This window comes from Aptenodytes patagonicus, chromosome 19 (genome assembly GCF_965638725.1).
Source record: "Aptenodytes patagonicus chromosome 19, bAptPat1.pri.cur, whole genome shotgun sequence".
In the NCBI taxonomy this organism is placed as follows: domain Eukaryota; kingdom Metazoa; phylum Chordata; class Aves; order Sphenisciformes; family Spheniscidae; genus Aptenodytes; species Aptenodytes patagonicus.
The window spans coordinates 9,927,374-9,952,789 of NC_134967.1; the positions used below are offsets into that span (position 1 = coordinate 9,927,374).

Consider the following 25,416-nt stretch of genomic DNA (forward strand, 5'->3'; position numbering starts at 1 on the left):
ATTTTTAGAATAAAATAGGGTGGTATGTTCCAAGAACCACTGTGGATGTTCCTATTTAAATTCTGTGTTAGCCAAGAGACTGAGACACGTGTAATTCTTGAGTAACATGGCAGATGTCCAATGTTCCAAGAAATGTTGCTGACAGATTTTTTTTTTATTGCCATGGTCTTTTCTGAATCATTTTGAAGAAAAATGAAGTATCTCTCTTCTTGTACATGATCTTAGGTGACACTATGAGCAAAATGTAAATTCTAAATCCGCTTGCATTATTTCTGCAACAGGAGATCAGTACTTTTTTACATAATACGAAATTACAAATGCTGTACAGTAATAGCCCTTTTGCATCTCAGTTTCCCATTTTATAAAATGGAGTGATTTGGTGGAATTAGAATGGAATGCAATAATACTGTTAAAGCACTCTGTATCGTATTACCCATTTGCAAGTTATCAGTGGCGGTGTTTCAGTCTCCAAACGTAGCTTAAAATGCTGTTTTAATAGGATGGTATGGTGTATAAGATAGTTTGTATAGGAAAATGTTTTCTTTGCTCACATAGTAGTATTGACTTGGGAATGAAAATCCTGCTGACTTGTCAAAATATACCCACAGTCATATGGGAACCTGAAGATTTTTTGAAGACTTTTGACCATTTCGAAGTGAAGAGCCTGGTCTGGCTGATCAGGTCTGATCATAAAAACCTGAGCTTTGCCTCATAACCTAGAGGAGTCAGGAGTCTGCTGGCACAGGTTGCTGTGAATGACAAAGCTCATATCCAGTCATGAGGAGAGTAGTTGTGGCCAGAAAAGCTGACCTAGGTATTTTCCCATCAGCTTTGTGAAGAAGGTTTTTGAGTCATGTCCAGGGATTTTCAGTGCGTCACTGAGTTATGTGGCTGGCTGTTTATAGACTGGACAGTCCTCAAGAAATCTGTGCTTTTCCAGTCAGATGCATAAGCCTGCTGCCACCTTAGGTCAATGGTAGATTTTTCAGCCTCTTTAATGAGACCGGGGGTTGGATACATGCTCGCCATCTTGGAAGAGTGCACAGGTTGCTCTCCAGTTTGAATGGGGCTCTCATGCTTTTAACCAGCTACAGAACAAGTACTGCTTACTTTATGTGTAAGCAGCTCAGAAGGTGGAAGGTTTGGTTAATACACATCTGCTCAGTCAGCCGTGGTGTTTTTTTTTTTTTTGTAGTTCCTCCCCCCCCCCTCCAGATTTGGGATTTCCCTGTGTTTGCCAGAAAAGGTCTTATTTCGTGTTTTCGAGGTTACGGTCTTTGAGGAAGATGAAATTTCCCAGACTCTGCAGGCACACCAATCTCTTCAGGTCCTGTAGTTGTTGGTTAATCTGTGAACTGCATGCTGTGCTCAGGAAAAGACAGAGCAGGAAGGATTTGCCTGTCCAAATACAGACTTCTGCTTTGGAGCTGGTTGTCTCAGGTTAATCCGTAGTCAGTGGAGAGAAACAGGTAGGTGTTGCTGGGGTGTGACTCATCCCAGCCAAGGCTGTGTCCCAATAACCGTCTGGCTGCTCAGACCCTCAGAAACAATGCGGTCAAAGTTTCTTCAGGGCAGGACTCATTCATGCCAGGACTAAATATTCCACGTTTTCTTCACGAGCTCAGAGCATGTTTGCAATTAGCTGAAAATTACATTACGTTTATTTGACCCATGCATATTCCTCTTGAAAATAATAGCTTGATTACTATTGTGATAGGTTTTCATTGGCTAAACTCGGTGGTTTTTTTCCTCTTGTTAATTGAGCAAAGGAAGAAAATACATACAGGTTAAGAAAGTTTTTGGCTATTTTTAATGGATTAGATGGCCAAGTGGCTCTCCAAGTGAATTCATACTTCATCGACTGAGAGCAAAACTCTGTGGGTTGTCCATTCATAACAAGCCAAGAATAACAGCCTTATTCCTATTAAACAGTTGTTCTTATTTTACCTTCGTGCTGGCAAATGCAGCTTCTGAAGGACTATGAATTTGAGTAGGGCCTTCACCATTTCAAGCGGAGAGAAGTTTTGTGCCGCAGGAAGCTCTGCACTCTTATGGCTCTATCTTTGCTATAGCTCTCATTTTCAAGTGTGCCAAAAAGGCTGGTCTTTAAGGGTAGTGTAGTCTCAAGAGATTAATCTTTCTCCATTAACCAGTCTTGGTGAACAAATCCTGGCAGTATTCCTTTTTCAGGATCTTAATAGAATACTCTGACTTCTAAAGTTTCGTCTAGGATATGAAACCAGACTGGAAGAATTGCTGGAGTGTTAATTTACTACCTGGTATCTGTCTCTTGGAGGAAGAGGAAAAAAACTGGAAAGCAGTAGTCTCCCACTGGAATCTTGGCTTGAGGTGAATAGATGAATGACATCTCTGTTCTGCAGTGGGGCCTCTCTGACCTTTCGCTTCCTGTTGAGTTGTGAAACAACAAAGTAAACATTTAAGTGAATGTGGCAGCCTGAGACAATTGGCCCTATTGTAGAAGGAATGCCAGTCCCTTCTCTCTCTGCATAAATTCTTTTCGCTGGCAATGCTAATAGAGCTGCAGTGGAAGAAAGCCAGGCCTTTCATTGGGCAAGCCCCAAGTTTAAGCAGAAATACAAAGTAGTGTGTGCCTCGGTCCCTGGAAGTGTCCTGGATGCAGCAGGGCTGCTGAGGATTGCCCATGGTCTGAGCCCTTTCAAAAGTATTTTGTTTGTAGCATAGGAAATCGATTTGCAATACGAAAGTCTTCAAAGCTCTGCCATGGGGGTTGGTGGGGTGGTTGGATATGGCATCTTTTTTTTTTACTGATACAACCATTCCGGAGTGGAATTGCTGAGATGTGTTCCTTGTGCAAAGAGGAGTCATTCTTCAAACTCATTTCCTTTGTCTCATAGCACTACCATGACTCTGCATTCCTACCTGAGGTAGGCTTCTCAGTGTGTATGAAAGCACGAGTTCTAAAATGCTATAAATTTACCTGAACTTATTGTCCATCCAACTCAGATGCAAGTAGTCTATTCCCTTGTTCTAGGCTCAGCAGTTCATACCAGCCTTCAACTGTGCTTTGTGATGATCTGTCATAATGTTGGAGCCTGCATAGTCTCCTGCTGAAGAAGACCTGGCTCATACTGATGCGCTACTGCCTACCTTGTGTATTTCCAGATAAAGTCCATGAGAACATTTTGTCCTGCATTTACAATACTGTCTACCGTACATGTAAGTAAACATTACAAGTAGAAAGAGACAATCTGGGAATACATTCATTTTAATGGTAGTTCTGCCCATCTGATAAATTGGCTGCCCTACTTGATTTATTGTGAGCTTTTTTATTTTAGAGCAGATTGATGAGTAAATTGCTTTTAAACAGATTACATGTCACTAAGGATGGTACATGTTTAATGGACATTTAACGCACTTAAGGTTATAAGGAGTTTTACTTTCTCCTCTCGACTGTGCTAGAATGCAGATGCCAGTCTGTTCTGACTTCCTGTAATTAATTTGATAGTCAGACTGAATCAAATCTACATTTGGAATACTGTTGCTTTCAAAGCATATTGGTCTTGTGCAAAAAAAGCAGTGTATCCGCTGCATGAAGATCTGCCTTGTATTCATCCCTTGGTCTGCAGAGAGCCTTTTCCTCTCTACAGCACCTGTATATTCTCAGTCTATTCAGTCAGAGAGTTGTCTTGTGGAATATTTTAGTTTGCTTTTATTATTGTTTTCATATCAAGTGGAAAAAAGATATTTGAAGTGGTGTTCGTATAGGTGAGGGGCACTTCAGTATTATCTGCATGTTTTCTGCTTGCTTTAATTCTCGATTCATTTTGTGCACATATCTAATTAGTATACTGGTAGTCTCTCTGCAGATGTTTCTGCCAGTGTATCTTTGCAATAATATTTCTTAGTGAAATGGGTCTGTGCAGACAATCCTTATCTTAAAAAGTTAAGGGAGTTAGGGACCAATGATGTCTGCATATCATGCCATCTCTCTCATTGAGCTCTAGCTACAGACAGCCCTTGCTTTGGGTGATCCTTGATATTCATTATGTCTGTCATTTATGCAGAATTAGAATATTTCAGAGAAAATGTAAAAAAAATCAACAGAATAGGTGGTATGTACACAGCTGACCACTCAGCCCGGCCATTTTATGAATGGGAAAGTCTTAGGTAACTGTTTTGGACTCCCTTCCTGGATCCGCTTTCTTTTTCTCTGAGGCTGTGTCCTAGATGGTTTTCACAAGCATGTATTTCCCAAGCTGTTTTCAAGGGGGACTTTTAAATGTCATATACTTTGATCTGCCAAGTCCCTAGCCTGGCAAGGCAAGCTTGCCACTTCTCTGTGAGAAAAATTAAGGGCCTTAAAACTGACACTTCCCCAGTTTTTCAAACATATTGCTCCTCTGTTTATTCTTCCAGCATCACCCAATGTAAATGAGTTCCTGTTAGTCACACAAGAATTTTTTTATAACCCAGTATGCAATGATGTATTCTCAGTCCAGTGTTCATTAAATTGTTGTACCTTCATGTTCATAACATCATTGTGCATCAGTTCTTTGTCAGATGGGCACCTGTAAGCTGCCTAGGAGATGTCTTACAGATCTCTTGAAATTCTCGTGGCTTAGACCTGCCAAAGTTCTCGTATGTCTTCTGTTTTGTGAGGCTCTCTTTGAATGAGGGTGAACTTCAAGAGCTGTAGTTCAGACAGCAGTCTGAAATTACTAAGCTCTCATTGAAATTCATTTTCTTCAAGGTTTGTTGCTTTCTCACTCTTGCCACCATGATCACTGCCATGCTGAGCTCTCCTAATTTTTTATTACTGCCTGCTAGTGAATCTTTTAGATGGACTTGTTGGATTGTAACTCAATGGGTTTTTTTGATAGGTATATTAAAAGTGGACTGTGCAAAAATATTGTAGTGTATACAAATCATAATACCTATTACTTCTGCTCTGTGGCTTAAAATGGACCACCATGTTGTTTAAAGAGAAAAGGAGTCTAAACAGCTGAGCTGTTTGAGCTGTCCGACTCCTAGCAGTGAGTGTTACAGCCTAAGGCTGGCTTTGCTGGAAGCACAGACAGGACAAAGCCACTCCTGCATGTTTTTCTTCTTTGTAGCAAGCTGATTAATTCCCGAAGTAGAATTTTGATCAGGGCTGGGCATGGAAATCCTATCTTGCCTTTGCTTGTGTGGATGAAGGATTATGGGGGGAGTTGGTATTGCCAATGAATGCCAGATGCTGATTGATGCTTCTTCCGTTCTAGTCACTTAAAACTTTTTAAAGTTTATGCAAATGAGCTGCTGTGCCCTCTTGTCTTTACCACACTTGAAATAATGGAGAAGCTAACTGTCTAATAGAAGCAATGAAACCAGACAGAACTGTATCTTGCTCTTTTATGTATTGTCATGCAACAAATTTAACTGTGCATATTTGCCTCACTTTCTGCCTCCATTTTATTTTGTCACTGTAGTTGCACTGATTTTTTTCCAGAGCTTTCCAAGGCTTGTTCCCAATACTACACCTTACGGGCTTCCCTGCCTGTATTGCTCTGGTTTTGGGTAACTCTCTCTAAACAGAAAATGTTTTCCAAAGTCAGGGAAAAAAAGAAAAATAAGAATGAATTGACTTTAGGGGGCTAGAATGTAAGAGAGGAGTCATCTCACATGGAGATATTGAAAAAGTTTTGTTCTTTTGTGCCCTTGGGGAAATAGGCTATTTGCTGCTCATGCTAGGTGTTACCTGAATGCTGTGTGGGATTGTCCATCTGTGTGTGGCCCTTCTGTGTGTGTGCAGCACTGCAAGTCACCTTCAGTGTTTTTGCTCACATGTTCTTTCCCTACTTGTTCCAGACATACACTGTCTCTGCTTTAGTCTTTCATCTCCAAAAGATTATTTTAAACTTCTCAAAATTTAGTGGAAGACTGTGCAGATGAATGGCTTCAAAACTATTGTTCAGCTCCTTCCCTCATGGGAAGGTTTATTGGTGTCCTGTTGGCAAGCAAAACACAGCTCTTTTTTCCGGAAGCAAAATTTATGATTCTTCCTGCCTGTTTAAATTTACTCAGTCCTTCTGGAGTTCATCCAACCCTATGTTTTCAGACTTGAAACAAAACACTGGCATTGGTTTGTTTAGACCTATCTCAAGTAGAAGAGTTTTAAAGCTCGTATTTTTTAAATACTTTTCTGCTTCTGTAAATAAAGAGCTTCATAGGACTGATTCCAGGTATTTTTTCGATACACCATAGCATTACTGTTGAACTTGTGGATCGTCTCCAACTTTTCCAGGGAAACTACGTATAAACTGTCAGTATCAAAGATTGAAAATACATACATATATATATACACACACACATATATATGAAAACAGAAACCAACCAATCAAAAAAACCCCATAAGCCTTTCCTTGAAGAAAAGTATTTCATTTGCTAGTTCTAAAAAATTATTAAAGGCACAGTATTTGAAAAATGAAGATGACTTGTCACTAGTGCTTCTTACTGTGAGGTGATTATTCTGTCATTTGAAATTTGTAAACACTGTTTGGGCTTCTTCCTGAGAATTTTATCCAGCTCATGCTCACTCTTTGACTTCAGAAATGACTGTGTAAAACTTCAGGTCTCTGTGATGTCAGATCACAGCGGAGTATCACATTGGTCTTCTCCAGATTTAAATTCTAAGAATTTTCTTTTTCAAGATCCACCTGTCAGACAAGTTTTGTTACTTACAAAAGTTAGCTCTGTAGAAGTTTGAAATGTGTGTTGCTTTTAAAATGAAATTGCAGAAACCTTTTGGAATCTAAAAACATTAAGGCAGGACAAGAGACAGACAAAGGTCTTGCGCTGCACAAGAACCTCGCAGAAGTACAGAGTTGCTGGAGGGAAAGGGCGGGTATTGGGACAGGGGAAGGGGGTTTGGACGGCAGAACTGTGGAGGAGGGGAGGAAGTGAAAGACAGGGACTGTCCTCTCCTGCACCTTTTCTCCAGGAGAGGAGAGAAGGTATGTACAAGCCCAGACATTTTTCAGCATGTGAAATTTAACGTTTATTTTTACTCCTGCCTTTTCCCCAGTCTTCAGCAATTCAGTCATCTATATGTATATCCTGCTTCTCACCAGAAACAGCTGCTCTGTGCTGCCCCAAGGATCTGTACTCTGCTTTTTGTGGAAGTCTTAACAAAGCCATTTCCTTGTTCTGTCTCCTGCAGCTCTAAAAAAGAATAGCAATTTAAACGTGCTACAGGAGGTTTTATGCAAGCCTAAAATATGCCTTATGGACAAGAGTATTGCACTGTTACTTCGTCAGATGGCTTTACTGTCATGAAATTTTCACAGCAACTGCAGGCATATAGGTTTAGGATGGATGGTATCTATCATACAGGCTGTAAAAAGACTTAAAACTGAGAGACAGACTGCCAGATCTGTAACTTTGGCTTTAAGGGAAACATTGAGTTTTGGGAAGTGGGCTTTTATGCTAGTCTTTTACCCTCCAAAGGTGTCCAGAGTTGTCAGTGGTACCTGAATGTTAATGAAATTAAATGATGGGATGCCAAGGAGGAAAGGGGGAGACGTTAGTTTCCATTTTCTCTTGTTAACAGGGACAAGATTTTTACTAGAAATGAGAACTCGGGTTGTGTGAGGTACATTTCTTCTTTTTTCTCAATAAATAGTATTCCTTTGAATACAAAGTCCTGAGTTCTCAGACCACCTATTTAATATTTTTATATGTCCTAATATTTGCCTTCAACTAAATAAAAACATTAGCAATTAAGGTGTAATACTTAGTTCTATTTAATTTCTGTGTTATGAGCACTACTTGGGAAGTAGGGTTAATGACAAAGCAAGAGATTTTGAATGTCAGAATTTCGTGTTTCTTGTTCCTCAAAATTGCTTTTTAGATGGGCGTTTGAGCATTTGGTGAGGACAACTACAATCCCATCTATGACAATTTCTAGCAAATTGAGAAGAAATGTAGTCTTAGATAGAATTATTTTCATACACATTTTGGAAAATAGGGAGCTGTTGTGCAAGAATGCTCTGAGTCTAACTTTGTCAAGTTTGTCTCTCCACACTTTTTGTCAGCTGGTTTCTCTGAGCAAGTGTGGCAGCTGGTGTGTTATTTCACAGGGGTCTGTTGTGACAGGAGGCAGAAGAGAATTTTATTGGCATGAGTTGAGGACAGCAGAGAACTGTAAATCAGGCAGGAGCCACAAAATCCATTTAAACCTGGGTTCCGCTACTTCTGCTGCTCACTGAGCTACTTTCTTTGATAGGTCAGTAAACTCTGTTTTCTACTAAAATGGCAGCGTAACAAGCTGCATGGTATGTATTCAATATTTCCTCATTGATCAAAGAGCATCCTTTTCCTGCGAGGGCAGGCCAGGTAGAAGTCAATTTACAAAATCAAACTGACACAAGTGCAGCATCAGCAGAACAAAATTAGGTGGTCAGGAGAGATGCCCAATCTTAATAGCCAGTTCTAGTACATGCCTCTCTGCAGCAAACTACGTGCGTTAGAAATGCCTTGTCGTTAATGTGCTTCAGGAGCTCAATTTGCAAATACACACACACAGAGAGGTAATGAGAGTTTGTCTCAGAGTCACATCCAGTCGTGTCAGAATGGCATTCATTCACAGTGATCCCAATGGCTCCAAATAATACCGTTTCATTCATATTCATCTTCAATGCAAAATTTTGGGATATATAAAATACCCATGTTATTTCTGTATTAAGTGACACAAATGTCCTTAGGAGCACTGCACTGCAGTCAGCAGATCCCTTCTCATTCTTGCCCCAGCATTCGAGCACCAGCATTCTTACTGGATATACTGTGTGTGTTAATTAGCATTAGCTTTTTAAAATATGTATAAGAAATAGTGTCCCTGACCAGAAAAACAGAATTTGTTGCTCAGAAAATCAGTAATCAAACATTTAATTATTTTTGTGTAGGATAAATAGTCTCTTATTAGGATTATGTGCTCATGCTTCTACAGAGGTGCAGATTTAATCTATTTTATGATGAAAGATTAAAACCACAAATCCCGTTTAATAGTGGATCTCCAGCAATAAGTAGCTATGTCATTTTATGGCTAATGTCCAAAATGAGAGTTAATAGTAAGGACACTTTTGTACCTGTTCCACAGTGAGGACTAACCTGAGTATTGCCTGTAAGACAGGAATTAAACGCTTGCTTATATGTGGGGAACATGGCTAAACATTCCAGATGACAACACTTAGTCTTGGAATGGATAAATTGTTTTGCAGTAATTTTGCTAATTATTGATTAATTTATCTGCTTAGTTTCAGAATAGGTCTCTTCAGACTAATTCAAATGTCCCTGTAAAATGTTTTATTGTAAATTCCTGACAGTCAGTCCTGGTTCCTTTATGCTACAGTATTTGTTTGTTACAAAGAATATGTGCATTTGGTTTGAAATGGCATTTGTCTGATACATTTATTTACTGGCTCTTACTATAAAATATAACTCCACGTTAGTATAGCTTTTGAATTATGCAGTTTATTCTTATTTTTGGGATCTGGAAATCTTGAGGGTTTCTTATTTTTGTGTTGTTTTTTCTGTTTGGTGTCTCCCCCCCCCCAGTATGCTAACGCAGTTTCAATAATTTATCTGTTGGGTATTACACAAATGGGGCAGAGGGAGAAGCACTGAGGTGCTCTGTAAACTTTGAGCAACGTGGTAGAAATCAAAGTGACTGAATAAAAACCTGTTTTCGAACTTGTGAAAGCATGAATCAGCTAGATGGGGCTTGAAAGAGGATTTGCTGCTGTTGGAATATTACCTTCTCCAGTGGGCATTGTGCAAACTCTCCGGGTCATGCATGATTCAGGAGGCAGCAGTGGTAGAACCCAGAATTTTTGTGAAAGTTATCCATGAATCTCTGGTGTTAGCAGTTTAGTGGTAAGTTTACTTATAATGTGTTCTGCTCATAACAGTGTCAGTGATTTGGAGCTGTATTTGGTGGTTTCCTAATACTTGGAAGTAGAAACACAATACGAGTTTTTGAGATTAGTTTAACATGCCTAAAAAACCAAAACCAAAACCTTCTGCACAAAACACAGCACTTTAGTATGAAACATTAATGCTATGACCTTAGCATGAAAATACAGAAAAATAAAGTTACCACATTTGCTGATGTATAAGAAACATAGCAGTAGCAATAGATGAATAGCTTCTTATGAGCAGTTAGTCTTAACAAATATATCAGTGTGCTAGCCTTTCCCCTTCATTTTTTTCCTGTCTTTGGAGAGGCAAAGAGTTTCCTCTTGGAGGGGTGTCACAGGGCTATCTGTTTGTATGTCTTATAAGCAGGTTCCTTTTATTCTTCAGGAAAATACAGTAATACAAACTCTTACCAATTGGTTTTAAATTGACATAGGGTTTCCAGAGCAAGACAAAAATATACATATGTAGTCTGGATTCAGTCCAAAGCACCTTTACCTCCGAACTGGTTTAGGCCAGAGAGACAGGATGTTCCACAGAGCAAAAACCCATGTGATTAAAGAGCATGAACAAACACAGAGTATATTATTAACAAAACACCAGACTGCATTTCATGTTGGGTTTTCTGGCTGGTGACCCATGGAGTTGACTCAAAAAGTTAACAGGGAGACAAAGGTCCAGTCTGTTCTAACATGACTAATAATCACAAAAGACTCCCTGGACCCTTCTTCCTGTATTGGCGGTCTTAAAAAGCTGTTCACACTGGTCCTGACAGTGGTACAAATACACCACAGTGAGACTCTGTGCTCGGGAACATGTGCTGAGAGAATGTTACGGCATCTGATGTGGAGGGGTTTTACCTTGATTCACCATTCTGTACGTGTCTAGCAATTAGGCTCCCTGTTATCTCTAGGCTCCTTATGCTGTCAACACCACCTTTCATTTCTCCCTTGTGTTCTGACTCACATGTCTCTCAGTGCCATTCTGTCTGTCCTACCTTGTGGCCTCTTCCATTTTCAGGATGTGGTTGATACCTCCACATCCTGATCAGCAGCTGTCTAGGCCATGATCTGTATGGGCAGACTATGAGTCGCTCTGCTTTGTGGCGAGGATGCATGTAGTAGAGGCACGAGGTGAAGGGTATATGGTGTTTGGAGACTTGTGAAGCACTTGACTAGCAGCTGACATGAAATTTTGGTCATAAGCAGGTAGATAAGATGGAGTAGTTTTGGCTGGTCATGTGTAAGGAAGTGAATCAAAAAAAACTGAACCTTTTTTGCGGTTGTTGATAGCATTGGGAGATTCTGCTCCTGGGAATTTGCATGCCTTTGACCCCAGAAAGCCTGAAGAGATCCAAGAATTGTCACCATGTAGAAGTTTTTTCAGGAAATTCAATCAAAAAGCGTCAGAACTGCTGTGTCCCATCCTGTCCATGTGCATGCCTTTTCCTGGGAGGTTGGACTTCTGCTCTCTCCCTGTTAGCAGAGGGCTGAGGTGCCAGTCAGTCTGTGAACGTATGTGAATCGTGGTGGTGTTTTACAAAAACTGCTTTCTGCTCTCTGGGCAGTGTGTGGGGATCTCGGGAAGGGGAGCATCAGACCTATTTGCATTTATTTTTCACAGAATGTTACTTTATTACAAATGGACTTAACGTGTCCTGGGTTTTCCTTTTCAGGGCTTCACAAATAGTATAGGTTTTTCCATTTGTATATAAAACTTTTAGCCAGAGAGCTCTAGCTGTAGTTTAACTCCTCTACAGTGTTGCAGGCTCATCATATTTAACATGCATTTTAGCCAGGAGGGAAAGGAGCGTTTTGGTGCTGTGGAAGCAGTGGGTGTCGGATCCCTGACAGGCAATGCACTGCTGTTGAAGATGACAGCTTTTCCTGTACTGCCCACAGCATCACTCGGGAACGTGTCTCCTCCCTCAGAGATGCCAGCTGCCTTCCCTTCCCATCCTGTCCCCGCTGTTAGTCAGCAGATGCACTCCACTCCTCTGGATCCAAAGGAGAAGATGTTCTCACTCACACTTCCTCACTCTTCTTTATTAACTAACTCTTCTTTGTTATTGCTGAAACTGAGATTTCCCGAGGCACTCTGGGCATGGGGTTGCTTTGAATACAAGGAGAGGTACTGTGGAGCAGCATGTATCGGAGCTCCAAGAGGAGGCCCTGGGGTGCCTGCCCAGGAGCGGGGGGGTGCGAGCGTGAGTCACAAGCTGCAGAACCGGGAGGGCAGGGGCGTCAGCACCGTTCATGCTTGAATCACTCTTAGCCAGCAGCAGGTCAGCTGGCGGATGGCTGCAGCCTGAAGTGAAAGCTTGTAACTCGCCAGCCAGCACATGGTTCCAAAAGTGAATATCTGCATTTCATCAGCGTCTTGTATTCTCTCTCTGAGAAATGGTATTCAATTGCAGGTAATTGGTAGTGCTTCAGTTTCCTGTGGCTTTCCACCTATTCATTTGTGTTGGGTCACCTCAACTGCTTCATAAACAGGGAAATGTTCTTGAAATTTGATGAGCTTGCAACACGAAAGAAAACCTAAAATGCTATTAGATCTCAAATGCCAGAACTGTGGGGCTTTGTACCAAGCTCCGGTTCAGGTCTGCATGTAATGGTGAAATTGAAACTCGGCACTTCTTTCAGGCTCAGTCAGAGAAATCATTCCTAGGTACTGTAAACAATTGAAGGACCAAATTATTATTCTTCAGTGCTTGTGTTCTTCAAAAAAAGACAAATATGTGGGAATCCTGTAGCAGTCGAGAGGAAACTGTGGTGCCAGTAAAGTCAGCTGGCCTAGAAATTGTTTCATGTGTCCTTGGTATGAAAATGCACTGAAGTTTCGCAACAAAATGGCAAACATAACGTACCGTGACCTGTTTTCTAACCCTGGGACAAGATTAAATTTGAACTGGTGACAGGTATCAGAATATTTGCCTAAGCAAACAGGGTAAAAGTTGTGTTAAGCTTTTTGGAATGTTCAGTCACCCACTTCTGCGTGATTTGCATGATAAAATCTCAAAGAATGGAATGGAAACACTTTTTGTATGTAAAGTAACAATCATCAAGTTCTTCCAGAATGTTCTATCTTTATACTGAAATGTTTTGCAGATTTTTCTGTAAGTTAGGTGGAGTAAAAAGGCAAATTTACCATCTTAAATGCGGTTTTCTGATTGCGTCCCAAATACATTAAACTACAGTTGCATTTCCTTAATCCAAATATTTTGAAATTAAAATTGCTTTTACTTGGAGTTCTGTCACTATTGATGTAACAGCATTTTATTTACTAGCAGAGAAGTTCTAGTCGGAGGCCATAAGTCACAGGGTCTTGTATCTTCATCTCTCCTTCTTGCAAGACCTCCCAAATTCTTCATGACTCTTAAAAGTATTGCTATTTTTTAGTAAACAGTTTTCCATGGTGCAGACTTAGAGGTATTTTAGCTATTTCCTGGCTATTGTCTCCAAATACTTGAGAGATTATTTTGTGTCAGTACCCTACTGGCACCCTACATGAAAGGCAGGTCCTGCCTGACCAACCTAATCTCCTTCTATGACCAGGTGACCCACCTAGTGGATGAGGGAAAGGCTGTGGATGTGGTCTACCTGGACTTCAGTAAGGCCTTTGACACCGTCTCCCACAGCATTCTCTTAGAGAAGCTGGCGGCTCACGGCTTAGACAAGTGTACTCTGCGCTGGGTCAAAAACTGGCAGGACGGCCGGGCCCAGAGAGTTGTGGTGTATGGAGTTACATCCAGTTGGCGGCCGGTCACGAGCGGTGTTCCCCAGGGCTCAGTACTGGGGCCAGTCTTGTTTAATATCTTTATCGATGATCTGGATGAGGGGATTGAGTGCACCCTCAGTAAGTTTGCAGACGACACCAAGTTGGGCGGGAGCGTTGATCTGCTCGAGGGTAGGAAGGCTCTGCAGAGGGACCTGGACAGGCTGGATCGATGGGCCCAGACCAATTGTATGAGGTTCAACAAGGCCAAATGCCGGGTCCTGCACTTCGGCCACAGCAACCCCATGCAGCGCTACAGGCTTGGGGAAGAGTGGCTGGAAAGCTGCCCAGCAGAGAAGGACCTGGGGGTGTTGGTTGACAGCCGGCTGAACATGAGCCGGCAGTGTGCCCAGGCGGCCAAGAAGACCAATGGCATCCTGGCCTGTATCAGAAATAGTGTGGCCAGCAGGAGTAGGGAAGTGATCATGCCCCTGTACTCGGCACTGGTGAGGCCGCACCTCGAATACTGTGTTCAGTTTTGGGCCCCTCACTACAAGAAGGACGCTGAGGTGCTGGAGCGTGTCCAGAGAAGGGCAACGAGGCTGGTGGGGGTCTGGAGAACAAGTCTGCTGAGGAGCGACTGAGGGAACTGGGACTGTTTAGCCTGGAGAAAAGGAGGCTGAGGGGAGACCTCATCGCTCTCTACAACTCCCTGAAAGGAGGTTGTAGCGAGGTGGGTGTCGGTCTGTTCTCCCAAGTAACAAGCGATAGGACAAGAGGAAATGGCCTCAAGTTGCGCCAGGGGAAGTTTAGATTGGATGTAAGGAAAAATTTCTTTACTGAAAGAGTGGTGAAACATTGGAACAGGCTGCCCAGGGAAGTGGTGGAGTCCCCATCCCTGGAAGTATTTAAAAGATGAGTAGATGAGGCACTTAGGGACATGGTTTAGTGGACATGGTGGTGTTGGGTTGACGGTTGGACTCGATGATCTTAGAGGTCTTTTCCAACCTCAATGATTCTATGATTCTGTGATTCTACTGCACTGGTACTGAACCTTGTTTTACAGCCCAACATCCTCCCAGCTCAGTGTTCATCCATGAACAGAACTCTGCCACCTTTGATGTAGGTGCTCTGATCAGTCAATGGCTGTGGAGCATCTTAGACCAAATGCAGAACCCCGAGCATTTCTTATTAAGGCCTTTGGTAAAAATGTTGGTGCCTGCGGCTTCCTGGGGAAGCTGAGCAGTTTGGCGAGACTGTGATGGGTGGTCTGCCAGCTAGTGCCTAGGTGGCAGCTGCTTGCTTTTGGAATGCCCTCCCTCCTTCCACAAAAAGGGAGTTCCTTCTCCTGCTTTTGGACTGGTGTTGAGCTCTTAGTCCTGGATTGTACTGATATACTTCTAGAGATTAGCTTTCTCTCTGACCTATGGAGCTTACTTATTTTTCCATGACTTGCAGAAACTCAGTGTCAGCAATCAGATCTCCAGACATCTCGTAGGGCTCTGGGGTGCTGATTCACTAATATCTCACCTTTGGTACTATTTAAATATCAGTCTGAGTTGTTGGTTTTAAGCTATGATACGATATGCATCGTCTTGCAGTCCAGAGCAGAAATAACTATGATAGATATCTACCTTTTCTGTATAACTGTAGACAGATTTTTACCCTATGAATGTAGTAATGGACAATTTGATTATTACAGATGTTTTTGTAGATTGTTATATTTGTTTTTATCCTAATGTATTTAAACACTTCTGATTGTCTTTGTTTGCTGGAAGGTGGTGTGTTGTTCCCGCCCTCCTCCCCCCCCCGCCTCTTACCTCCGTTATCTGTTTCCCAAGCTGGTTATGTATAGTTGCTGCTATTTTTAGCTCCTTTCTGGCTTCCATTAATCTTGAATTTCTAAGATTGTCAATACCACATTTGGGACAAGTGTTTTCTAATTAAATTCACCTCTTTTGAACTGCCCTGATTTATAGGATCCAGCCAAGAAAAGATGTATTTTAAATACAGTTTCTGATTGCTAGAGATGCACCTTTTCCTGCTACAGGTATAGTCGGCAGCCCAAGGTTTGGCTACAAAGCTACTTTTGTTTCTTGTTTTTCAGGTCAAAGTAACATCCAGTCAGACTTTGCATGGCATGAGGCAGAAACAGGATTTTCTAGCACGGTGAGTACTTGCAGAATCAACAGGCTGATGATTTCTAATGACCAAGGATTCAGGAGACACTGCATCCTAAATAAAAGTAAAAGGGGGTCAGTAATCGCTGCGTAAATTCTGTTTCACCTCTACCTGTTTTATAGGTGGCTTCAGGGAGGAATTTAGGAAAGGCGCATTGCGGAATGACTTAACGTGAGCTCTCATGATGATCGCAAGGAGCACTACCGGGGGAAGTTCACAAATAGAGTTTTGAAGGAGCTATTTAAAATTATAATATGGGTAGGGATTTAATGATGATGTTCATGAGAAAACCTTAAATAGGGATCATGTAGCAGAAGATGTTTTTCCCTTTAGCACTCACTTTGACTTCAACTGTAAACTCTTTCCTCTTTTGTCACTTTGCTAGATGTAGACTTTTCAAGCCTCTTTTGGCTTTTTTTGTTTCCACAGCTGAACACAGACCAGAAGTGTCTCTTTTACCAGTTTTTCCATTTGCTGCTTTTCCAGGCCATTTTCATTGAATGGTTCCAGGAAAAGCTAGAAAAGACCTTGCAAGGTCACAGAGTTCCTGTTTCATCTCCTTGGTCCAAGGCAGGATCTAATAACCCTAACCTGCTCTCAAGCATCCTGGCAGATGATCTTAAAAGTCTCCAGTGATAGAGACTCTCCTATCTCCCTAAGCAATTTAAAATTCTTTTTAATAGAAATTTTTGCCCCTTGTCTAACTTATAAATAAAATAAATAAAACAACACTATTTCATTAATTGTACAGGAGCACTCAGGTTTTGACATGGACAGCAGAGGGAGAGTGCTATGAACTTGACTGCTGTAGCTTCATTTTGTGTTTCAGTGCGACCCACCAGATGAAAGAGGGCACGATTGAGGTATATTTAGTTTGCTGCAATAATGACCCCCCTGCTCACCTCTTGGCCCCTTGATTTTCTTTAAGGTTCTGTATCCTGAAGAATTCTCATTTATTCGGAAGTGTTTTCCTGATCTTTGCTCACGCTGGTTTCATGAATGAAAATTTATTTCCTGTCTCCAGTGAGGATTGTTAGTAAAACTGGTGTTACAGAAATACAGATGGGAGAGAGACAGGAAAGAGGCTAAATTAGACCCAGACAATACACAGATAAATGATGTGCAGATTAGAGTAATATTTCACAGCAGGGCATACAGTAATGATTTACCTTGGAAGGAATAATGCCTTAAAAAACACATGGAGAAAGTGTATTTACTAATATTGTTTAAAATTAGGCCCCAAAAGCAGCACAGTGAATGCCAATTATTTTGTCCAAACTCTGAGTATCTGTCCATTTGGTACTTTTTCTTGCAGTGTAGCCTGGGATCAGTGTGATCCAGAAATAGGAGTCTGGGAAAGCCACTATCCAGAAAATGCTTTAAGTCACTTTCAAGCTGTGAGGGAAAGAGGGCAAATGCCAGTACCTATCCAGAGGAAGGGATGAGTGAGTCAGATTTTCCGGTCGTGGATTGGATCTGTGGTGTTGAATTCGTGGGTGGGCAGAAGCAGGCACTCCAGTGGAGAGTGCAGGGCAAGAACCGTTTAGAACGGAATTGTGTGTCAAATGCATTTATTCAGAGCCAGACCCTTCCTACACAGTAGCCAATCTATTACAAATACAGATTTCTCTGGTAACTGCATGTTCTTTGATTTCTCTGAATGCTATGATGCAGTTAGTTTCTTGTGATCTAGGTGCCTGCAGTACACTGAAGAGTTGCTTCTGCAGCAGAAGTAATTATTTCTCATTAAGTCTAAAAAGTTAGTTACAAAGTCCGTCAAGTTATACCTACCTACAGGCCATGTTCATTGCAACCGAGACCCTCTGTGCTATGGTCTGTTGATGCACAAGAGTCACATCCACAGGCCCACAGTCAGTCCCCCTTTGCTCCAGGATGATCAGTAAGTGCCACTTTTACGGCATCTTTTCCATTTGCCTCTTGGCTGAAGGAAAGCAATAGTATAATGTTCAGTGATGCAGCAGATGTTTCAAAGTCCTCATCAACGAGGAGATTACTCTGTTACCTAAATTAGGCATATTATGGAATTTCAGAAATGCAAAAAGAAATGTCCGAGCTAGGATTGAATCGGCTAAGAAAGTTTTGGGATTAAACCGCATAGGGGAGGCCTCCTATGATAGTGGCTTTTGACCAGTTTTATGGTCTTTTATTTGTCTGGCACCTATCCTGTCCCTAAAACAGTAGTGCAAGGAGCAGATCAGGAGAGAAAATACAATTGGATGATGCACTTGGTTTGCTGTAGAGGAATCCTTTACCTTTGCATTGCTTACTTGCCTCTGTCTTCTGATTTACCGTGACCTGCAAGGGAACATTCCTGTACCACAGCCAAGGCGTTCAGGTGGAGCTAATTGAACAATTAAATTATCAGGTGATGGAAGTAAAAATCTCATCCACGCAGTGGATGGATTTAGCAATCTGACTCCTTTTAGTTTGACTTACTATTATGTAATGTGTGTATTGCTACATAGATGCACGCTTTGTGCAAAACAAAGAGGTAAGCAGCTGTTCTGACGTACACTTCAGCTGACATGGGGTTCATGACTTCTGTCTGTTGACCATAGAAGAAGGTGACAGTTGGGGTTTCTTAGGATAGACTGTGAATGTGGACAGTCCGTTTAATAGAACTTCCCTTCCCAACTCCTCCTTTCTTGGAAGTCTCCTGTCAGGAGTTTCTAGCTGTGGCTGAACTAACAAACACATGAAGAAAACCTTTCTTTCCACTCAGGTGCATTTCACCTCTTAAGTATCCATGAAGGAGTGTGCAAAGCTAGCCAGTGTCCAAGTGCTGGTGGGTTTATACAGAATTGCAAAGGGAAGCAAATTCCATTTTGGTGAAGAGTAACAAAGATGATGATGATCTGGCTGAAGATCCATTTGGTATGACAAGTAGAGGCAATCTAAGATGCATGTGTTTTCTGAGAACATCGTAGAGATGTGTCGTTTGTCTATGCCAGCTGTCCAACTCAGCAATTCTGGGAATGATATATGTAATAAAAGCACATCAGAATTCTAGCTCCCTCTTCCTGTACAGAACTACTACTACACAGATTGTTGCTTTAGCTGCAAGATCAGTAATGGTAAAAAACACACCTGTCCACAGCAATGCTGTCATTATTAAACAGGTAGAGGACAAGGCATTAGAAATGCTGTTGTGACAGAAAACACAGGGAAACCTGAAACCCTAGAATGGAGGACCAAAAAGGATGCAAACACGCTCACTGGGACAAACTTCTGCAGTGAGGTTAGACCAGGGTGTAATGGAGAAAATGCTGCTGCTGGATAGATCTGCTTTGCTCCCACGGCAGGAGTTCTGTTTGTTGGTCTGATCACGTAATCTCAGACCATGTTAGAATAGAGGGGGGAGAGAGAGAGAGTCAGTCTCTTTTGGCTTTGTAGAAAGGTTTGATTTTAAATTAAAGGGGATGTTGCAAAAGGTCATGAACATTGACTCTGCAAGTTAAATAGGTTGTTTCCTTCCCTTTTATTGACAGTACAGAAAGTCTTAAAAGAGTCTACTTGTTTCTGCCCTATTGAAATTCTCAAGGGAAGGTAATTCTGAGGGGATGTCCAGACTCAGTGTGGTCCAGTATGCCTTAAAGCTGAGGGAGAGACTAGCCCTGGTGATCTCTTCTGTTGGGGAGAATGTATAGTATGCATGAAGTTCCCAGGACCGAGATTATAATAAGACTGTGCTCCTATACCTGTGAGCTGGGTGTCCAGGTGTTATTGTTACTATCATCCATGGAAGGTAAAGGGCAGGGCCTGTCTGAGGTTCATGGACTAGATTTGGTGGCAACATTTCTTCTAAGGCAAGTGGGTGGCTTGAGCAGCTGTGCAAAGGTAGGTAACAAGTTAATCTGCAGGAAGACACTTGTATCAAACCTGTTTTTCTCCTATCCAACTTGCCCAGAAACAAAAGATAGTAACAAAAATCTACTTTATGTTGTATAAATCTCAAATATTAATTTTCACCTCTGTCCTTTATGGCTGTTCTTCAGCTGTGAAATCTGATCTCTGTATCACATGGTGAAGGCATTTTTTTGACACTTGACATTTAAATGAGCCCGTATTCCAGTATCTTAGGATGTCCACTTTATTTTTGATCAGAAAGTTCTCCCATTTTATTATCTCCATGTAGCCTGATCACATAGGAAGTCTCCTAGTGCACTTGGATTTTTAATTAAAAAAAAAAGAGGGAGGGGAGGTTGGAAGCATTTGTCACTTGGGCACGGGAAGGTTGTCTAGCATCTTGGCCAATGTGAAAAGGAGAGCCAGGAGAATATGGTCTGTTTAAATAAATTGGTTTGAGGTTATCATGTCCTTCTCGCTGACCATAAGACCTCAGAAGGAGATTTTTTTGACTTGGCAAGAGATGGTAAATTGGCTTAGTGTGGAGTGGATGTGATCTAGCTCCGTCCCTACTGTCTTTGAAAAGAGATTGGTTAGATAGGTACAAAACTCTCTTCCTTACAGCTGCAAAGGACCATTAGTCTTGTGGACTGAGCTCTCACATAGCAAAACCATCTTCCACCCATGTTCTCTCTTCCTCCAGTGATCTCTGTTTGACTAATGCATGTATTTCACAGAAGCATGCATGTCTACTGCTTCCCTCGGTAGCTTACTGCAATGGTTGATCTCTTCTAACTCCGAAAAACATGTATTTTACTTGTAATTTGAATTTGTTTAGCTTTAATTTTCAGCCCTTGGTTGGACCAGCTGCTTTAGAAGCCCTTGCTCTGTGTCTTATTCAGAAATTCAACAGATAGGATTATTTAATGAGATTATTGCAAAATGTTTTCCAGCTCATAAATAATTTCTGCCATTCTTCACCCCAAGTTTTTCAATGCTGTCTTTCAGTTGTGGACCTCAGAGCTGGACTCTGGCTCCAGTGTCATTTTCATCTGCACCAGGCCTAGAAGGGAAAATACTCCTTGCTGGTTAAGGTATTCCAGGGATGTGATCAGACCCCTTCCTGGGGAATGCCTCTGTGTGGCTCAGCCTCAGAAGAGAGGAACCAATTACTCATTTACCGATTCCTACATATGTCTTCAGACATAAAGCTGACCTAGAAGTTGCACTAAACTTTCATATAGTATCAAACCCATGGATTCTCGGCAAGCTCTGCTAGTCCTACACCCAAAGAGTTGATAATATTACTGAGAAACTGAGTAACTGTGTACCTGCAGAAATCACTTATTCCTCATGGGAGAGGGGAGGAAAAAAAAAGGTAGAGAAGTCAAACTAACAGCAAGCCTGTTTTTATTCTACCAGGCAGGAGATTAATTAGATTACTTTGAGGCCTGACCTCCAATTTTGTATCCAAAGGTCATGGCTCTTGTTGGAGAGATCAATTAATGTATCAGTGTATCAGGCTGAACACAGAAATGCCATCCAAACAGTGTACAGGAAACCTTTGCATACTGTGTATTTGCCCTAGCAGATAGTTAATCTGGGTTAGTTTGCTGTCTGTTCCATTTGTCTTGCTCAAGAGCGTTAGCAAATGTTTATTTGACAGAATGTTCTGTTCCTCTCCTTCTCCCCCCCCTTCCCCCCATTTTTTTTCCCCTTCCTCTCTCCTAAGAAAATACAGGCTAATCCCAGAGCAACTCCAGGCTCCAAACATCATGTTGCAGGCTGGACTCTGGTCAGAGGAGTTTCTTTACTGCTGATGGGGGAGAGTAGAAAACGTCTTGAGAATGATCTGCCAAACAGGGAAAGGGCCTTTAATCAAAGGGTAAGAAATCAGAAGAAAGGAGATACTTGCAGCACTTTGACTTACCTGAAAACACTCAACAAATTGAATACCAAGGTGAACAGACTATTTAGACTAGTAGAAGCAAAAAGCTGGCTTGTGAATAGCAGCAACCAAGTGTCCGCTAATAGCCCCTGTTGGAGACAGGACTGCTATCTGATCTAGTATGGCTGCCCTCCTGTTGTTTTAGTAGGAGGTTGTGTTTGAAAGATCTCACTAAAAGTTCTCCAAAGGCCTCCCGATTAATCAATTTTCTTCAAATACTATTCATACACTGCATTGACAGTGTGGAGCACTATGTAAGTTCGTATCGTTCCCCTGTGTACATATGATGCAGTGGTAGTTACCAATGCTGGTTAACACTTGAAAGTGACAGAAATCCTGGTTGCTAGTGACGGAAGGGGAGTAGGAGATGATAGGCTAGCAAGTGACTCGTATTATATAAACGTTTGTTTCCAACATGGTGGGGTGCTGGAATACCACTGTCAGAGATGGACATTTAGGAGGGAAACAAAGTAAGGATAAGATGCTAAAAACCCTTATCCCTTTGACCATGCTCCAGGGAAAGGTAAATTGTACTCATCACCCAGCAAATGTCCTCAAATTTATTTCCCATAGGAGAATTTGCTGAGCTATATACACTTGTCAAATCAGGATGCACAGCCCCTGCTTATTTCTGTGCAAGTCTGCTCATGGCTGTATTCTGGTGCTTTGAGGGTTGCTTTGGTGTTCTAGGCAGACAGAGGCTTTGAAAAAGACTGCCAAGCTCTGAGGGTGGCACAGGGGTGTCCTTTTTCTGTTACTTCATCTCTGCCCTTTTCTCTGCCTCAGTGGATGCAAGAGGCAAGGAAGGCTGTCAGAGTGGCTTTGGGGCCATCCAGGAATATTAAAGCACCTGTCTGTATCTGTTTACACCGAGTGGCTGTACCGCACCTCAACATGTGTCTGTCTTCATAAGGTAACTGATTGATTGGGATGGCATGTAGACATCCTATAGTCTCTGCCTTGTTGCTAGACACTTTCAGGCAGAAAGGGGATGACAGCCCCTGCCTCTCCTGTCTGACAGGCACTCTGTATGGATGGAAGAGGCTTAATTAAAAACAGCAGAAGGAGACTTTCTGGTCTTTCTTGATAACTGGTATAGAGGAGAGAAGGGAGCAGTCTATGCGCTGCAATTAACATCGAGTGCTATTGCATCTCATCCTGTAATGTGATATAGATACAATCTCAGCAGAAAATTGAACACTGCACTGAGTCAGAAACATAGAGCAATGCTGGGTTTTGAAGAAAGTAATTAGCCCCAGGGACCCGGTGGTTTCTCATTTCCCCTGTGGTAAACACAGGGAAGTAGGGCAGTACTTCCCATAGGCTTCCAAAGTCAGTTTAGACAAGGTACAGAGCCAATTTATAAACCAAAGTTTTAATGAATGCTTAGCAAGAGACAGGTGCACCTCCAGTCTTCCTGCAGTGCCCACTATGTACCACTCAGTGCCATGCTGCTTTTCTTTTGTGAGCTTCGAGTACCCTGTCTCTGTCTGGGTGCTGCTGAACCAGCCCAAGCCCCTGCTGGTGCAGTTGCTAGGGAGCGCAGCCCAGTGCAGCACTGCTTCACCATCTCTCCCATCAAGGGCGATGCTGCGTGACAGGCCTGTTGGGGTCACCATTTGCCATGCTGGCCTGCAGCCGGGTGCTGTGGCCTGCCCTCTGCACGGTGCCTCACCTGACCACCTCTTCCTGTCAGCGCTCAGTACAGGGGGCTTGGCCTTCACAAAAGCAGTGATTAGAGGTTTTCCAGAACTCACTGATCATATGAGTTCTGCTTTCCTTCTCCAATAGAAGATCAGAAGTGTACTTAATCACAGAAATAAGACACCTGGTAGCCAAGAAAACTTTGATCTTACTAATGACAGGACCTACTGGCTGGAAGCTGCAGCTCACAATCAATATGAGAAGCAAGGAATTGAGCTGTTCAGGTAACATAGCAGGGATGACAGTAATCTCAATTTATGCTCTGTATTTAAATGAAAATTGAGTTTAGTTCCTAAATATATGTAGCCCGTGCCTGCTCTGGGTGACCGCAAGTTCCTGCATCCAGGATTCTCGCTCCTGCTTTCCTGACATACTACTTGTCACCTTTCTGTGGTTTGTCACATCCAGAAAAAAACCTGCAGGGGCTTTGGGGCATAATCACATCCTTGTCTCTTGTGAAATGCGTAGTCCACTTGAGGCATCACGGTGAAATGAAATACTGTACTTCAGTGAGTTTACTACACTGCTTTGTGTGTTCCTGCACCTCTTTCCCCGAAGCAGCACCAAACAGCGACACTTAGTACCAATGTCTTGCATAGTAAATATCTTACATGCCTGCAGTTAACACTTTTGTTCAGCATTTGTCCAGAAGTGCATGATCAATGTAGCCTAGCATGCATATTGGTTCAAAGGAGTTTTTCCTCAGCCTTCTTTCATTCAGTTGCTGGAAAAACAGATGATGATAAAGATCTTCTGAAATACTATTATTTCCCTGGTTCTGTATCTTAAAGTGTTGGTCGCAGGAGCTGATTAGGAAGTAAACGCAAAGCTCGTCATTTGGACTCTTTAAACTCTTTGTAGGACTGTAGCCGTCTGCTACCAAGCACATTCTCCATCTTCTGGATTCTGTAAGTGCCCTCTAGTGACTAATTCTCTCAACTGTGTTGGGTTTTCATTGTCAGAGACCAGCCATTGAAGGGTGGTTGTCTGGTGAGGGCAGGAGCTAGGTAAACGTCCTCATATTATTTTGGGGGCAGCACTAGTTTGTCCTGCAGAAGCAAACAGAAATGCTCATTGAGCAGTCACTGCACAAAGCTCAGGAAAGTAAACGACTAAATGCATGCATACTGCTATTGTGGAAGTCGCATGTCTGAACTGAAACATGGCTCAAGTGCAAACCAGTGGAAGAAAAACTATTGGGCTGTCACTGCACAACACTTGAATGGTTTCAGTGAAGCATGGCATTAGTGACATTTTTCTGCATAACTATCCTCTAAGGTTTGAGAAGGGGCCATGGCATTCTGGTTTTCATTTGATACAGCAACTGTAGACTAGGCTGATAGATTACTGACGTTTCACTTGTACCGTGACAGCATTCCAGTTTTTCTAAAACCAAATTGGTTCTTTACTAAAGACTTTGCTTGTTTAAAATAAAAGTTTCACCTCTTTTACAAAACAGTTTCAACTACGGTCCAAGACTATGTCCTGCTTTGTGTATTTGTCAATAGTGGGGGCATTTCTGTCTCTTCCTATTATTGGAGCTCTATGCACAATGTTGTGTATTGTAGTTGCCTGGCACGCTTGTCAGGGGTATCTTGAAGATACTTCTTAATGGATTGTTTCAGGAGCATGGCCTCACCTTGCACCCAAAAAGAACAGGGTAGATTTGCTCCCTTCCTGGTAAGGATGCGAGCAGACACAAATTCCTTTTGTACTTTGTTATAGCCACACAAGTGCAGACTTACAAAGTGCAGACAGCAGTTGTCAGAATATGAATACTTGTTTCTTTAAAAATTCGTGTTCTTATCTTGTGTAGTAGTTCACTATGTTGAATTTATTTTCTCAGTGAATTGGCAACTCAGTTTTAACGCAAATGGATCAGTGCTGTTACCATTGCTGTTCATTCTGCAGCAAAATACTGGGTTTCATTTCTGGTGGTGTTTTGGTTTTTTTTTTTTTTTTGGTTGTGTTTTTCCTTCTTTTAAGTAAAAATTCAAGTGCCCTTTTAAATGTTTAATTGCATCCATTAATATAAGCCAGTGTAGGAGTTTGGTGAATCCAGGTTC

The 25,416-nt window shown here is 41.9% G+C and overlaps 1 protein-coding gene across 10 annotated transcripts in view; it reads left to right on the forward strand.

The window, feature by feature from the left end:
- SLC45A1 (solute carrier family 45 member 1) overlaps positions 1-25,416 on the forward strand; it is a 74,060-nt gene that overhangs the window by 27,679 nt on the left and 20,965 nt on the right. For 7 of the 10 annotated variants that reach the window (XM_076356036.1, XR_012996818.1, XR_012996819.1 and 4 more), the window contains one exon: positions 15,758-15,819. The exons of 1 other annotated variant lie outside the window; for it this stretch is intronic. In XM_076356036.1, the coding sequence (XP_076212151.1) occupies positions 15,791-15,819 (29 nt within the window). In that variant the 5' untranslated portion in view covers positions 15,758-15,790. Of the gene's footprint in view, positions 1-6,955; positions 6,975-15,757; positions 15,820-23,450; positions 23,575-25,416 lie in introns of those variants that run through there. 2 more of the 10 variants (XM_076356037.1, XM_076356051.1) reach the window with 2 other exon arrangements.